Source organism: Varanus komodoensis, unplaced genomic scaffold (genome assembly GCF_004798865.1).
Source record: "Varanus komodoensis strain SLA01 unplaced genomic scaffold, ASM479886v1 scaffold92, whole genome shotgun sequence".
Lineage (NCBI taxonomy): Eukaryota > Metazoa > Chordata > Lepidosauria > Squamata > Varanidae > Varanus > Varanus komodoensis.
Window position 1 is genome coordinate 993,371 of NW_025336624.1, and position 16,119 is coordinate 1,009,489.

The 16,119-nt window shown below is 43.3% G+C and overlaps 1 protein-coding gene across 1 annotated transcript; it reads left to right on the forward strand.

Annotated features, from left to right (window-relative positions):
• The first annotated feature begins 1,345 nt into the window (after positions 1-1,345).
• On the forward strand, positions 1,346-13,890 carry LOC123017384 (somatotropin). The gene is made up of 5 exons (XM_044418702.1): positions 1,346-1,358; positions 4,828-4,991; positions 7,643-7,759; positions 12,168-12,329; positions 13,690-13,890. Exons 1-5 carry the CDS (start codon positions 1,346-1,348, stop codon positions 13,888-13,890), a joined length of 657 nt encoding a protein of 218 aa, XP_044274637.1.
• Positions 13,891-16,119: the final 2,229 nt, after the last annotated feature.

Below are 16,119 nucleotides of genomic sequence, written 5' to 3' on the forward strand. Positions count from 1 at the left end.
TGCTCAGTTTCATTCAGAAGCAAGACTGCGACCAGTACGATTCAATGTTTTCAGAGGGCTGAAATACCATTGAAATACTGTATTCTATGCACAACCCCACAGTGGTGCAGTGTGACCTTATAAGGTCAGACTACATGTTACTACAGAGATCAAGATCTTATGGGGAGAGTGACGACAGGGACTTAAAGTCTTTGTCTCTCTGGCTTTGGTCTCAGCCTAGAACTGGTCCCTCACACCTCCATTTTACCTTGCCAAAAAGGCGTCCAGTTGTGATACTGTATGAATTGTGGGCATAAAACAAAGTGTAAAAGCCCTCTAACCCTCATAAAAGTTACCACAGTGATAAATGGTGCCATGTGGAAAGGCAGTTTCCAGTTTATGGTTAATGTTTTCCAGCTGACATGTATGTGAAAGAATATATGTATGTCATTGAAATACACACCTCAACATGAAATACACAAATATGTAGGGACAGAGAAATGGAAGGTGCCTAAGCCCCTTACTGTAGGATACAGAAAATGTTAAAATAGATGAATTGATCAGTACAGCCTTCCTGAACTTGATGCCTTCCAGGTGCATCTAGAAGGTTTTAGGCTGGAGAAGCCTGAATTGCTACATTAACAGTTACATTCTTGTGTTTCTTTCTTGTATGTAAACAATGTAAGGAGGTACATGCTACAAGATATTGTCTTTTTTTTTTTTTTTTTTACAAAGCCATATCCCAGCCATATTTACTGTTGTTCGCCACCTAGAGAGTCTATTTGAATTGCTTGGCAGCTTATAAAAATAAAAAATAAATAAAAAAGAACAAAAAAAAATCTTCATGAGGAGGTTGGGGGTGAAGGGTGCAGAGCTGGTGTTGATCTCCCCTCCATGTTTAAGATTATTTTAATATTGGGACAAGGCTATTAGCTACATAAGTTCATATGAGATTTGAACACAAACATAACAATCCCACTTTATCCAGGGTAAAGATGATGCATATAGCCAGACCTCAGTTGAATAAACACACACATTCTTATATGATTTGATAAACACCAGTTCACTATAGAGTTCATCTATTACATTAACAGATGTGTCTTGTGATCAGTAATGTTCTGCAATGGCTTTGTAGTGCATGAACCACAGAGCCTTAACACTAGTATTAATTTAGCAAGTTTTTGAATAATTATTTAATAGAATATTTGAGTGGAAAGGACAACTCCAAACACTCTCCTAATGCAATGAGAACCCTGCTCATATCCTCTTTATTGAAGAGATGTGCAATCTGAATGGATATAATTCAGCCACTTCCTCCTTCTGCCAAATCTTTCAAAACTGTACGGTGAACTTTGAACCTGGGTATATGTCAAACCCAGGTGAGAGATACCCTGCAGCCTCTTCATTCATGAGGGAGCACGGTGTTTCTACAAAACACGTGTATTACATTTGGGGCGCACGCTCACCAATACAGCATGGCTGAAAACATTGACGTGTGTCACGTGGAAATGCAATGGCAAAAGCTGAAAGAGTTGGAAGGGGGATGTGTGCAGGGAAATGGCCCTTTCAGGCTCATTTTGGTTTTGTGCATGTAAAAACTCTCTCAGTTCTGCAAGGGTGAAAGAGTGGTGATATTTTAAAAAGGAAAAAACCCATCTCCTCCTGCACCCTCACAAAAAAATGAAAATTAAAAAAAAAATGAGTAAGGATAGGGATAAAGGGTGGCGCTCTTTCCTTCTGTCATCCCAAGCAAGCAAAACCAGGATTTTCCCACAAGTTAGCTCTGCTGAAGTAAATGTGATTTTCTTATAATGCCACTGAAGATAATCTGGTCTTTGAGTAGTCATTGTCGAGAAAAAGTGAACACAGGTTCGCTGGGTATGTACTCTTGAACACTGACAGTGTCTTTAGAATTACAGGAAATACATGTGGCATGTAGGCGGCCCCTATCAGTTATATACACAGTTTGGCACATAGGCAGTTTGCTAGAGGCTCATGAGAGTAAAACAAAAAGGGTTGAATGGATTAAGACAGGCAAACATTCACATCTCTAGAGGTGCACCTGAACAGCAAGACTTGCAACATGGTTTCCTGATCAGATCAGGATCCAACTTCAAGTCCAAAGCTGTTTTTAACAGTGTTAGACCTTTGGCAGTCATATTATGGCAGAGTTTTCACTCATTTGTTGTTGTCCATATCTTCAAAAACAGAAGAAAAAGATGAACATGGAAACTGCAGACCAGTTAGTCTGACATCGATCCCTGGAAAAATTCTGGAGCAAATTATTAAAAAATCAGTCTGCAAGCACTTTGAAGAAAATGCAGTGATTAATAAAAGCCAACATGGATTTACCAAGAATAAATCCTGTCAGACTAATTTAATCTCATTTTTGACTGGGTAACCTTCCAAATGGACATAAAATACCTAGACTTTAGTAAAGCTTTCAACCTAGTGCCCCACGACATCCTGATAAGCAAACTAGCGTCAAGTGAACTAGATGGAAAAACTGTTAGGCGGATCCAAAATTGGCTGCTAAATCAGACACAAAGAGTGCTCATCAATGGCGCCTTCTCAGACTCAAGGGAAATAACTAGTGGGATGCCACACAGTTCAGTCCCAGCTCAGTGCTCTTCAACATCCTTATTAATGATTGAGATGAGGAAGTGCAAGGAAAGATGAACAAATTTGCAGATGACAAAGCCAGGTGGAATAGTGAACACCCTGGAAGAAAGAATGAAGATCCAGGGTAATCTTGAAAGCTTGAACGCTAGGCTGAAACCAACAAAATGAGATTCAGTAGGGACAAATGCCAAGTCCTCCACCTAGGAAAAAAGAAAGTGAATGCATTGATACACGATGGGGAATATGTGGCTCAACAGAACTGAAAAAGACCTTAGAGCTAAATATGAGTCAACAATGCAATGCAGCTGCAAAAAGGGCAAATGTTATTTTGGGACGCATTAATAGAAGTATTACTTCCAAATCACAAGAAGTAATAGTTCCCCTCTATACTTCACTAGTCAGGCTTCCAGTTTTAGGCACCAAGATTTTAAAAAGAGACAGAAAAAATAGAAAAGGTGCAGAGGGCAACAAAAATGATTCAGGGTTTGGAAACATTGTCCTATGAGGAAAGGCTGAGAGAACTGGGTATGTTCAAGCCTTGAAAAGAGAAGACTGAGAGGGGACATGATACCACTTTATAAATACCTGACAGATTGTCACAAAGAGGAAGGACAAGACAGCTTCTCAGTCATAGCAGAGTGTAGGACACGGAATGATCAGCCCAAGCTGAGGCAAACCAGAAAAGTTTCCTCACTGTCAGAGCAATATGACAGTAGAACCAGTTGCCTAGAGACCATACAGGAGACTTTTAAAAAGCAACTGGACAGCCATCTGGGTGGGATGGTGTAAACTAGTACCCTGCAACAACTCTGATATTCTATGATTATGATATCATGCACTTCAGCTAGCTGTTTCTTGAACAAGAGGTCCAGGCCTTGAAAAGACACAACAAACTTTATTTTTTCAAAGGTCGGGGTGGCCAGGGGTGAGCAGCACTGCATTTACATAACAGCTCTTATTAACTTTAGGAGGCAGAAAGGAACTTTGCTTCTTTCCTAAAGGATAGGTTGAGTGAGCATTATTATTAATATTATTACTATTATTATTAAATTTGTTTAAAAGCTGCCTACTAGCATCATGCTTTCTGGGTGGCCGTTACAATATAAAATCAACAAATACCATTAGTAAAACTATACAAGTAAAATATCAGAATAAAATCACAATAATATGATTAAATAAAATAAAACATACATTAATATAATTAAAAGCCCACATGTTGATTTAGGCCAAAGAGGTGCCAGAAAAGCAAAGTTTTTGCCAGGCGCCCAAAATGCAGTAAGGCAGGTGCCTGGCAAATCTCCAGCAGTAGAGCATTCCATAATTGGGGTGCCACCACAAGAAAGATCCTCCTCCTTGTAGCCTCGACTTTAACCTCCTTGGGGAGAGAAACTCTTAGGAAAGCCCCAGTCAAAAATCTTAGACAACAGGTGGGAATATGTGGAGTAAGGAGCTCCAGTGCATGCCAGAGAATCAGGCATTAAAATGCCTGTATAAATGCCTAGTGTGGATCCCCCCCCCACCCCGAGTCAAAGACTGGTTATATGCCATACCCATTCTCTGAAGGCAGTCCATGAGGCTTAAGTGCTCTCCATCCTTTATTTAGCATATCTGAGAAAAAGCCAAAATGCTTCAAAAAGGTGGTTGCATGATTTCATTCTTAGGCAAATCACAGTGACATAATGGGAATGCCGATACCAGAAAAGAGTTCAAACCACACCCAATTAGTTTCATTAAACCACAAGTTTGCTGAGGCCTTGTAAAAACTGATTATATTTGGTTAAAATGTTATACATACATACATACACAGGTGTATGTTACACCTGAACAATACAACAGCTCAAACTTGGTGGACTTGAGCTTTTTTCAAGTGAAAAGGAGCTGAATCCTTTTAAAAGAGGAGAACAAGTCTTTCCTTGAGTTCTGCTCAGAACAGCCTTCCTGAAGCTGGTGGCACCCATCTTTCTTGTACCATGGATACAGCTGGCAGCAACTGTATCCAAAAACTGGTTGGGCTTAGCAAAATATACCAAATTGAAAAGGAGCTGTAGCTACTTCTCTTGCTTGATGTTGCAATCCTGTACTTTCCAGTGCATAAGTCCCATTGAACCCCATGGGGCTTCCATCTGAGTATGATATTCCACTGTTAATTAACTCAGTCAGAGATAAGGCCTTGTAAAGAACTTTGCTTTGATCTCAGAAGCACCCCTCTTTTGCCTTCTTTTGCAGGATCTCGGCCTCCTCTTTTCCTCCTTGCTGTGTTTATCTTGGCCCTCCAGTGGTCTGAGGAAACAACAGCCTTTCCTACCATGCCCCTCTCCAGCCTGTTTGCTAATGCAGTACTCAGAGCCCAGCATCTTCACCTGCTTGCAACAGACACATTCAAGGAATTTGTGAGTAATGGCACATTGTTTGGAACCACCATCCCTTTAATTTATATCACTACACCTTGCAATTGTGAACTGGCTTGACTTGGCTGACTAGTGCAACCAGCTTACATTTATTGCAGGTATATATCATGTTAGTCTCAGGGAGGAACACAAATGGTACACACCCTTTGCAGGTCACTACAACTGGAGAATCCTTCTGGGCCATTGTGTGCTATTCAATAAGGAGGAGGAATATGTAGTAATATTGATTTTTTCATGCCATTAGTCACATGGGCTGCTTCTTTCAGCTGGTCAGTTGAAGCTGAACTTCAAATGACAAAGAGAAATCAAGGAGCACTCACAAGCTATGAACCTGCTCCTTCAGGGGGTATGTAACTATCCACAACAGATGGCGCATGCTCCATCTGTTCAGGGGGCCCACCCACGAACAACAGGTTAGTCTTCTCAGGACCAAGCTTCAGTTTGTTAGCCCTCATTCTGTCTATTATCACAGCTTTGTCACAATTTAGCATATTCACAACTTCACCTAATTAGGATTTAAGGGGAAAGAGCTGTATGTCACAGCACACTGACGGCAACACATTCCTGACCTCTAGATTATATAGACCACTCAGCAGTTTCATGTAGATATTGAACAGCATTCCCCTCCAAGGAACAGATCTGAACAAATCAAGGAACTCCATGCTGCAGAATCCATAGGGCTGAACAATATTCTCCAAGCACTACTTACTGAAGACGGCCCTCCAAGTAGGAGCTTAACCACTGTAATGCATTGACCTCCCCCGCAACTCAGAGCGCCACCCCAGAAGGAGGCCTTAATTGAGATCTGCGGGAGAGGCCCTTCTCCGGGAACCCTCCGTGAAAGAAATTAGGAGGGTAGGTACTCGGAGGAGGGCTTTCTCTGCGGTGGCGCCCAATCTATGGAATGCGCTCCCCAGAGAGGTCCGCCTGGCACCGTTGTTATTTGTTTTTCGGCACCAGGCGAAGACCTTTTTATTTAAGCGTCATTTTCATTGTTAACAATATTTGCTTATTTATCTGGCCAGGGTGACTTCTTTTATATTGTTATTTATTTTATATTGTTAATTTTATATTGTTATTTTTGTATTTTATTGTATTTTATTTTGTGTTGTGAGCCGCCCCGAGGCTTCAGCAAGGGGCGGCATAGAAATGTTTTAATAAATAAATAATTAAATAAAATTGATGCTATTGAAAGTCACCAGGAGGTCCAGGAGTATCAACAAAGTCACTCCCCCATCTCTCTCTTAACATAGGTCATCATGTAGGGCAACTAAGGCTATTTTCTCACCAAAATCTGGCCTGAACCCCTACTGAAATGGATCCAGGTAATCCATCTTGGAGTTGGTTGCCAACCACCTGCTCAAGAACCTTTTGCTACTGGCCTAAAGTTAGGGTCAATGGCGGATTCCTTCAGGAATGGTTTCACCACCATCTCTCCAGGTGGGATGGAACCACTTCCTCTCACAAGGAGGCATTAGTCACCTCTCTGTCCCTGCAAATTGTTCCTTCCTTGTTGGCCCCAGGAGGAACATAGATCTGGTACAAAGGTGGACACAACAACCTGTCCTGGCACTTTGTCAGCATCCTTAAGCTGAATCAACTGCAGCTCATCCATTAAAACTGGACCAGCCTGTGTTCTGGTTACCGCCCATGATTAAAATACTCTAGCTCTGGAGTATAAGTCGTGGCAGATGCAAGACAGTCTTCATTTAAAGTGCCCAGTAAATATTATTGTGGTCCTCAGATAAGTCTAAGATGTTTTTGGGGTAACATGTAACAGACTCTCAGATAACACTAAATGGAAGACTGAACAGACAGTGAGATTTCTTTGTTTCTTGGTCATCCTCACTGCCTCTAAATATGCTGTATTGTAGGCACACACCAGAGTTCAATATCATCCACTAAGAGTTTTCTTCCATCTGCAGTCAACCTGCCTCTTCTGTTGTTTCATTGCTCTCAGATCCAGAATATATTACAGATCTGTATTAATTCTGCAACACAGAGGGTGCTCAACAGTGACCATGTCCAGGGATGCAGAGCGTCCAGGCCAAGTTCTTCCTGTGATCCAGCAGTGGGGCTGCTTAGATGCTCCAGGAGGCTGCTTGGATTGCCAAGAACCAGGCGACTGCATTCTGTACTTGATGTACTCAGCTCAGCTGAGGCCATGAGCTGCTGGACAAAGGCTGGGGAAGCTCGTAGCTGGTTCTAAAACTGCAAGCAGTCCACTCCTCCAGCATTTCCAGAGCCTCCTCCCCTGTCTGGAGTGCAGAATGTCTAGTCCAGCATCCCAGTAGAGCATGTCCCCTTCCTAGTTGCAGGCACAAGAAGATGTGTCCAGGCTCATTCACTGGCATTTTTTTCCCTCATGCATTAACTGTGGAGATGAGGTCCTACAGGTCCTGAGAGGCCATGTATAAAGAAGTATCCAATAATTGTGGTATTGCTACTAACATAAATTGTGGCATGTTTTGAGTCAATTTTAACTTTTTACATGCTAGCTGTTTTTATTTTATATTTGTTAACATTGATATTTTTTATGTCAAGGCTTACAGTTAGTGCAAATAAAAATTGACTTGACTAACTCTAGAGATGCACATATGGATTTCTCATGGCATTTTGTGGAATTTGTACAGGAACGTTCCTACATCCCAGAAGACCAACGACACTCCAACAAGAACTCTCAATCTGCATTCTGTTACTCCGAAACTATTCCTGCACCTACAGGGAAGGATGATGCCCAGCAGAAAACAGTAAGTTGTATCCTATGTTGCCTAGTTTCATGAAATAGCTCTACTTATGTCCAGCATGAGGAACCTTGTGTTTTACGTGTACAAATTCCCATTTCCTGAATCTACTCCCTGGAACTTTGCAGGGGGAGATACTACTTACATTGTTGGGCTCCAATTCCCATCAGTCCCACCTAGCATGGCAAATTATAGTCCCAAGCACCTGGAAGGCAGCAGGTTTGGGAAAGCCTCTAAAAGCAGCATCCATTTCCCCCCACATTTATATTTGCAGCTTCCCTCAAACCCTTGGCAGGGTACATCAGAACTCCCTCATTTTTCTGTGCCCCCATCTGAGTGTGAGGTGTGTACCTCTCCCATCAGCCAGCCATCTAATTGCCACTTCTGGGACATTTGTCTGCCTCCCAGCAGTGCCCATTGAAGGAAAGTCCTCTGCTCACTGTGGAAGCACCAGCTGACATGGCTCCGCACTCTGAACCAGACAGCCAGTGCCAGCCCCTGCTCCTTCTCAGCAGCAACTCGTGCACCGAGCACTGGAAGAGCTCAAGGAACAGGCAGCCTTGTGCTATGCACAGAGCAGATTTTATATACAATGGGTGCCTTAGCATGGGGTAAAGCCCTCTTTCTTTGGGGATGTGGGGCAAACACATCTCTCTGGGACAAGAAAGTTTGTGGAGACACAAATTCTGCCAAAAAATGGTCCCTCCAAGAAATTCTTGCCATGCATGGCGAATAGCTTTCTTCTACAGAAAATGGAGGAAGGAACTGGAGGGTCACCCACCCTGAACTTAATACTGATTAACAGGGATGACTTAGTGGACAAAGTAGAAGTCATGGGAACTATGGGGGAAAGTGGCCACAGCATTCTTGAGTTCTTGATGCAAATATGGAGTGTAGCCATACACATATTCTGGATTTTGGGGAAACTGGCTTTAATGAGCTCAGGAAAATTATAAATAAGGTCCCATGGTAAGCAACCCTAAGGAAAAAATGAGTCCAAGATGGGTAGAAGTTTTTAAAAATGGACATTTTAAAGACACAATTACAAACAATTTCAACCAGAACAAAAGATAGCGAAAAGAGAAGAAAGCAATGTGGTGCTACAAAAAGCTCGGAATGGAGCTAAAAACAAAAAAGGGCAGATACGGGAAGGAAGGCGAAGTGACAAAAGAAGAGCACAGATGGGTGGCATGGAAGTGCAGGAACGATATCAGGAAGGCTAAAGCTGAGAATGAGCTGAAGCTAGCAAGGGACGGTGAAAGCAAAGCAAAGCAAAAGGTGAGGGGGGTCTTTTCAGCTATGTTCACGGAAAAAGACTGAGGAAAGAAGTGGTGGCTCAACTTCTCAGTGGGGGTTGGGGGCAAACTGATAAAAGATGACAAAGAAAAGGCTAAAGTGCTTGATTCAGTCTTTTCCCAAAAGCAGGTTTATGGTCCACCCTGGCAGAAATTGCATACAAACCAGAGGGTCAGGGTTGAGATTAATAAACAAATGATCGAGCAACATTCTTTGAGTTCAGCTCTCCGGGGCCTGATGAGCTGCATCCTCGAGTAATAAAGGAACTGGCAGAAGAATGCTCAGAACCACTGTCTATTCTCTCTGAGAAATCATGGAGGGCAGGGAAGTGCCAGATGATTAGAGGAGGACTAATGTTGCCCCTGTCTTCAAAAGGGGCAAAAAGGAGGATTCTGGGAACTACAGCCCATTTAGTCTGGCATCAATCCCTGGGAAAATTCTGGAGCCAGATAATAAAGAAGTCATTCTGTTAAAGACCTTGAAGACAATGGAGTAATTACTGGAAGTCAGTATGGATTCATCAAGAACATGTTTTGCCAGGTCTCATTTTTCTATTAATCTGCATTAATAGAAGTATGGCTTCCAAATAATGTGAGGAATTGGCTCCCCTCTAATAGGTACTAGTTAGGCTCCATCTTGAGTACTGAGTCCATTTCTGGGCATCTTGTTGCAAGAACAATGCAGACATAGTGGGAAAAGTTTAGAGCAGGACAGCAAAGATGATCAGGGGAACTGAAACAAAGCCCTGTGAGGAGAGATTGAAAGGACTCGTGTTTCTCATATTTATCCTCAAGAAAAGAAGACTAAGAGCTGATATAATGGTACTTTCCAAATACTTGAAAGGCTGTAACACATAGGAGAGCCAGGATCTAATGGGCTGAAGTTAAGGGAAGCGAGATTCCAGCTGGTCATCAGGAAAACTTCCAGACTGTTAAAGCAGGACAGCAGTGGAATCAATTACCTAGGGAGGTTGTGGGCTCTCCCACGCTGGAGACATTCAAGAGGTGGTTGGACAGGTCAGGGATGCTTTGACTGGAGTCCTGCTCTGAGCAGGGGGCTTGACTTGATGGCCTTGCAGGCCACTTCCATTTCTATAATACTATGATGCTGTGACCGCCCAGACCCAAGACACTTAGACCACTCTGCCACAAGAATCCAGGCGCATGATTGTTCAGGGTCTGGATCCCGGGTAGGTGAAAATTAAGGGAGTTAGTGGGTTGGTTGCAACTTAAGAACAGAAGGTGCAGGGAGGCTTCCTACCTTTTTGTTAAGTTTACACTTGCCTAGCTGTACAGGGTAATCTAGCCCCACTATTTATTACAAAGGAGTAGTTAAGGATGCTTAGACTAAAACCTGAGCTGCCTTGACAGATGGGTGCAGACTCTTCCAGATTGGGTCATTTTCCCTACCAGGGGGGCAACTAGCCACTTCAGAGGTTTCATGATGGCAGAATAACTGGAGAGCATTCACAGGACTTTCTGTCATAGAGGGGCTACTTTCCAGAGCCTAGATATTGTTTCTGGCAGCTATTCTTGCCTTGCCTTCCAGAATAAATTGGTGCAAAATAGAGCTGCCAGGTTGCTGACGGGGATGGGGCGTTATGCTCACATGACTCCAGTCCTCCGTCAGCTTCACTGGCTTCCCATTGAAGCCCGGGCCCAATTCAAGGTGTTGATTATGGCCTATAAAGCCCTAAACGGCTTGGGTCCTGGCTACCTGAACGAGCGCTTACGTCCGTATATGCCCGACCACCCTTTGAGATCTGCGGGAGAGTCCCTTCTCCGGGAACCCTCCATGAAAGAAATTAGGAGAGTAAGTACCCGGAGGAGGGCTTTCTCTGCGGTGGCGCCCAACCTATGGAATTCACTCCCCAAAGAGGTCCGCCTGGCACCGTCGTTACTGGTTTTTTGGCGCCAGGTAAAGACCTTTTTATTTAAACATCATTTCAATTGTTAAAACATATGAACTGGCCAGGGCAACTTCTTCTTCCTTCTCTTTCTCCCCCTATATTTTTATTTTATACTGATAATTTTAATTTTATATTTGTAAATCAATGTATTTTTTGTATTTTTATATTTAATGGTAATTTATTATGTACTATTGTATTTCAATGTATTTTATCATGTTGTAAGCCGCCCCGAGGTTTCGGCAAGGGGCGGCATAGAAATGTTATAATAATAATAATAATAATAATAATAATAATAATAATAAAATGGACTCCAGAGCCAAAGAACCAGGGTATTTTTCAGCAATTCCAAGGGCACAAGGAACATAGGAACAGAGAATCAGCCTGTCCAGCTCTCCTCTCAAACAAAGGCCAGAACGCAGTGCTAGCTGCAACACATTCTTTACAACAGCTTTCCCCACCTGGCACTTTCCAGATAGGCTGGACTAAAGTTGCCACATTCCCCCACTGGCATGGATCCATGGACAAATCTCTCCTTTAAAAAAAAAAAAAAAAATAGGTTTAAATAATTGTTTGATTGGGACTGTGGTGCTTTCTTCTTAAACCAACCTTCCCCCCCCCACACACACACACAGTTTTCTTGCTAATCTCCCCTCTTCCATGGTGACCTATCAAAGGTTTCCCAACATCTTATCTAGTTGTACCAGATAGATCATATCAAATTAAGTAAAAAGTGGCTGTCACTTAATTTTCTTACTCAATTTGTATTTGAGCTTCAAACAGTTCAGTGGTCATCAAAGTGCAGGTCTTGCAACATATCAATATCAATTTGATTTTGCAAGGGTTTTTTTCCTGGAGTAGATAATGGTTATATTTTATTTGAGTGGGTTGGTGTAAATTGGTGTCCTGCACCAGCAGAGGGTTGGACCCGATGGCCTTCATGGTGCCTTCCAACTCTACTATTCTATGATTCTATGACAAATTCCTATCCCTGGGCAGCAAGAGCCAGTTCAAATAAAAACAACCGAGTGTCTGGGAAGAGACTTGTTCCAAAGTTGTGGGGCTGCTCTCCTGAACATGTCTGTGCATTTTCAGACATTTGCACACAGGTGCACAGAGAGTGCCCTTGGTCTTAAACATGATGTTGGAAAATAGGAATGACTTATTATGGCTCCCCCCCATTTTAGTTTCTTTGTTTATTTTCCATTCCAGGACATGGAGCTGCTCAGGTTCTCACTGACCCTCATTCAATCATGGCTAGGTCCTGTCCGGTACCTAAGCAGGATGTTCAGTAACAGCCTAGCCCTTGGAACCTCAGACAGAGTCTATGAAAAGCTCCAGGACCTGGAGGAAGGGATCCAGGCTCTCATGCGGGTAAGCTCTCCCTTAATAAAGCAGAAAGGATTCAATAGCCCATAGATCTCTTGGAGCACCGTCGCAGTACTGGTCGCTCACCTGAAAAAATTTTGATGGACTGGAGAAGGCTTCCTCCACCCCAGCAACAAATGATAATGTAGGGAAATCATCTTGCTAATGAAGAAATGCTTATGAAGTTGGAAGTTTTTAGCTTTAGAAGGGTGAAGTGGGCAATGTGGGAAGGAAAGAATGTGAAAGGATTTTATGATCACAGATGAGGGCATGAGATCAAAATGGGAGAGTATCCATTCTCAAAATACAAAATTTGGTCTCAGATGGAAATGCAGGGCAGTATGCTGAAGGCAAATCAAAAGCAAAGACTTCTCCCAGAAACTGTGATGGCAACACCTATAAACCACGCTTTATGGTTTATGACATGAAATATTAGCAAGTTCGGTCTGTTGGTGGCTCCTGGCTATGGCAGCACAACCGCAGTCGCCATGTTTGGTCACCAGATGCTTCACATCTATCCTAGGGATGGCTATCACCACGTGCTTTGCTCACAAAGACTTGATCTGGCTGCCAGAATGCTAAGCCTGCAAAACAATTGCTTTCTGCCGTCATCACAATGATTATGGGCTGTGCATTCCTAAATATGGGACCTCCACTCTGATCTAATCCCTCTCAATAGCTGCAGTGCTCAAGCATGAGTATTGTCACCACAGGCAAGAGGGAGCGATCAGCTGACTTGCGGGAATCCTCAGGTTTGCAGAAGTAAAATAAATACGAAAAACTATAGGAAAATAAACTCTTGAGCAGGTGGGAAACCTCAAACCAGCCCAATCAGCAGGCTCAGTGGGTGACTGTTGTGGGAGGTGATAAGTGGAAAACATGTAGGAGGGGGAATAAAATTGCAGCAAGGGCACAGCTGACTGGTACAGCAGGCACGCTCCACAGGTTCCACCTTCGTTACACTGACCTTGCCTGCTTCAGTGCCTGTTAGCTAGAAAAATGGGTCATCTAAAACGAAGGCAGTAGTGCCTGCATCTTCAGAGCTCCCCTGGCTATGGAGAAGTAGGCTGGTTTGTAAATTAAAAGAAAAGTGTAAGAACAATGCCCTGCAACAAGGACCTCATAATCAGTGGCCTCCAGAATCTACAAAAGTTGAGGCTCTGTTCAGTCTTTTGTGCAGTTATTAACTGTTTGAAGAGGAATGACTGAATAGAGTGAGGACTGAAAATATATGCACACTTATAACATATATACCAATTTAGATATACCTTTTTTAAGAAGCAGGAGCACCAAAATAAACAACTTTAAAGAAACCAAACCAAACCAAACCAGTAGGCTTACCATTTGCAACAATGGATTTTCACAGGAGCTGGAGGATGGGAGCTCCCGTGGTGTTCAGCTTCTCAGGCCAACCTATGAAAAATTTGATGGCAACCTCAGGAATGAAGGCTCTTTGCTGAAAAACTATGGCCTGCTCTCTTGCTTCAAGAAGGACCTGCACAAGGTAGAGACCTATCTGAAGGTTATGAAGTGCAGGCGTTTTGGGGAAGTTAACTGCACCATCTGAGGTCCGCAGCTAGCATGGCCCCATTTTCTGCAGCCTAGTGAAATTAGCATGTAGCTGATGCCTCTGCTGTGACCTCCTGCACACCTGAGCCAAGCTGAGCAGTGTACCTACCGCATTTCGCATGTCGTGGGTCTGCTGTTTGCAGACTCTCCACACTCCTTTGTACTTGTAAAAACAAATGCTGTTTTGTCCCTGAAGAATAAATGTTGTAAGTCTACCGTGTGTGGGGTTTCTCTGACTGCAAATACAGACTGCTGCATTGTAGAACATTGGATAGATTTTTACTGCATCATGCAGGGGCAGAAAAAATCTCCCCACCCTGACTGTTCGCACCATATTCTAAGACCTGATCAATAAGGCCTAGTGATTGGTGTTAGCTGTTGGCTAATGGCTAAGGCCCAGAGAGAATGGTTCTCACAATGGCCTTGATAAAGTGGAACCCTCAAGCCCATAGGCAGTATACCTCTAAGTGCCAGAGCCTGGGCAGAATCAGAGTAGAGCTGCTGGTTTTAAGAACAGCTTGTACACACACATGAGACATTTTGCTGAATTGGCCCAGCCTTCCCTGAACTGATGCCCTCCAGATATTTTGTAGTATAATTTCCAGCGTTCTTGACCATGCTGGCTGAGCTTGAAGGGAGTTGAAGGGCATCTGGTTGGAAAAGGCTGAACTAGATACATCTTTGTTCTAATCCAGCCGGACTCTTTCAGTATGCAAAATATACACATCCTCCTTTAAAAAGAAAAGGAAAAAAACTTCAATTTCTGCAGGGAGAATAGTCGCATGCTATTAACAGCAGAGTTGGAGAAAGTGCTACAGCTGCAAAAAGATGTCATAGTTTACTTTCCCACTGGGACATCATGCCCTCAGAGCTGGAAATCCTTGCCCCTCAGCTCCAGAGAGGTGTGCTGATATGTTGCAACTTTTACCAGTGAAGAAAGGCTCTCTGCTCATTGTCAGCCAGTGGCACAACAACTGTTCCTGCTCTGGAGAGGGGTGCTGCTTGCACAGTGAATGGGTTTGATCCCTGGTAAGTGCTGATCAGGAGCTTGGCAAAGTGGACCAAAGACCAGGGAGTCAAGCCCAGGGAATCCATCCCCAGATGGATTGCTCTCACATCCTAATCAGCCAGGTAGTTTGAAATCAGATCAAACAAGGGAGCCAATCAAATATTGCCCAGCGGTCCCTCCATCTGACCCACAAGCAGCTCAAAGCTTGGCAGTGGAGCCAACTCTATTTGGTGGGGAAGGAAGGAGGGGAATTCAGGTTGGAATCAACTTCTGACTTGGGACGAACCAAAATCCACAAGTAGGAGGCTTGTTAACTTGATAGTTGCCTCTTGCTAACAAGTTTTATATTATACCCTCTGTATTACAAAGTAAACCATGGTCAGCTTTAACATAATAAAAAACTGGGTTTTTTTATTGGGAAGGGAAACTGGGAAGGGAAGAGGAGAGTGGTTGAGGGAGAGAAGTGCTGATTCATGACAGGTATCTCTGATGCAGTTCATTTTTGCAGCCAGGCACCAGTTTAGTACGTCTACAGCCTCGGCTGCAGAAGATAAAAATGAGAAAGAGATCAGCATGCAATCAGCAAACTGATGCTAATGCACTCTACAACTCCAGTGGTTTCATGTAAATGTTGATGTAGCATGCAGGACAAGACCCACACTGGGATAACCCCATACTGGAGAATATTCCCCAAGCACCAGCTTCTGGAGTCGGACATCAAAGTAGGAGCAGAACCACCTCAGTGCAGCACCCCCACTCCCAACTCAGACCATCTTGCCAGAAACTGGAGTGGCAACTTCCAAGTGAGCCAGGCCAACCACTTTCACCAAGCACACACAGCAACATGGGAGGGATGTGACAAGCTTCTAAATGACCACAGTAAACCATGATACTCATTCCAGGCAATAGCCTGTATTTTGGGAAATGATTCAGAAAGGCTAAGTAAGCCAGACCAAGCCAATGCACCAGTCACACATAAATTGCATGGTAGGGCTGCACTGCTGGCCTAGAATGCCAAATTGAATGTGAGCTAATTTACCCATTTTAGAAACTGGAATGGGTGAGATGCAATACGCAACAATAATTATCCAGAATCTGCATTCTACTTCTGGTTTGGGGTATAATACTTAGTTCTGGATGGGCAGTTCGAAATGCCAATCTCTATGTGAACCAACGCAACCAAATAGCCATTCACAAGGAAATAGATGGTACCCTGAA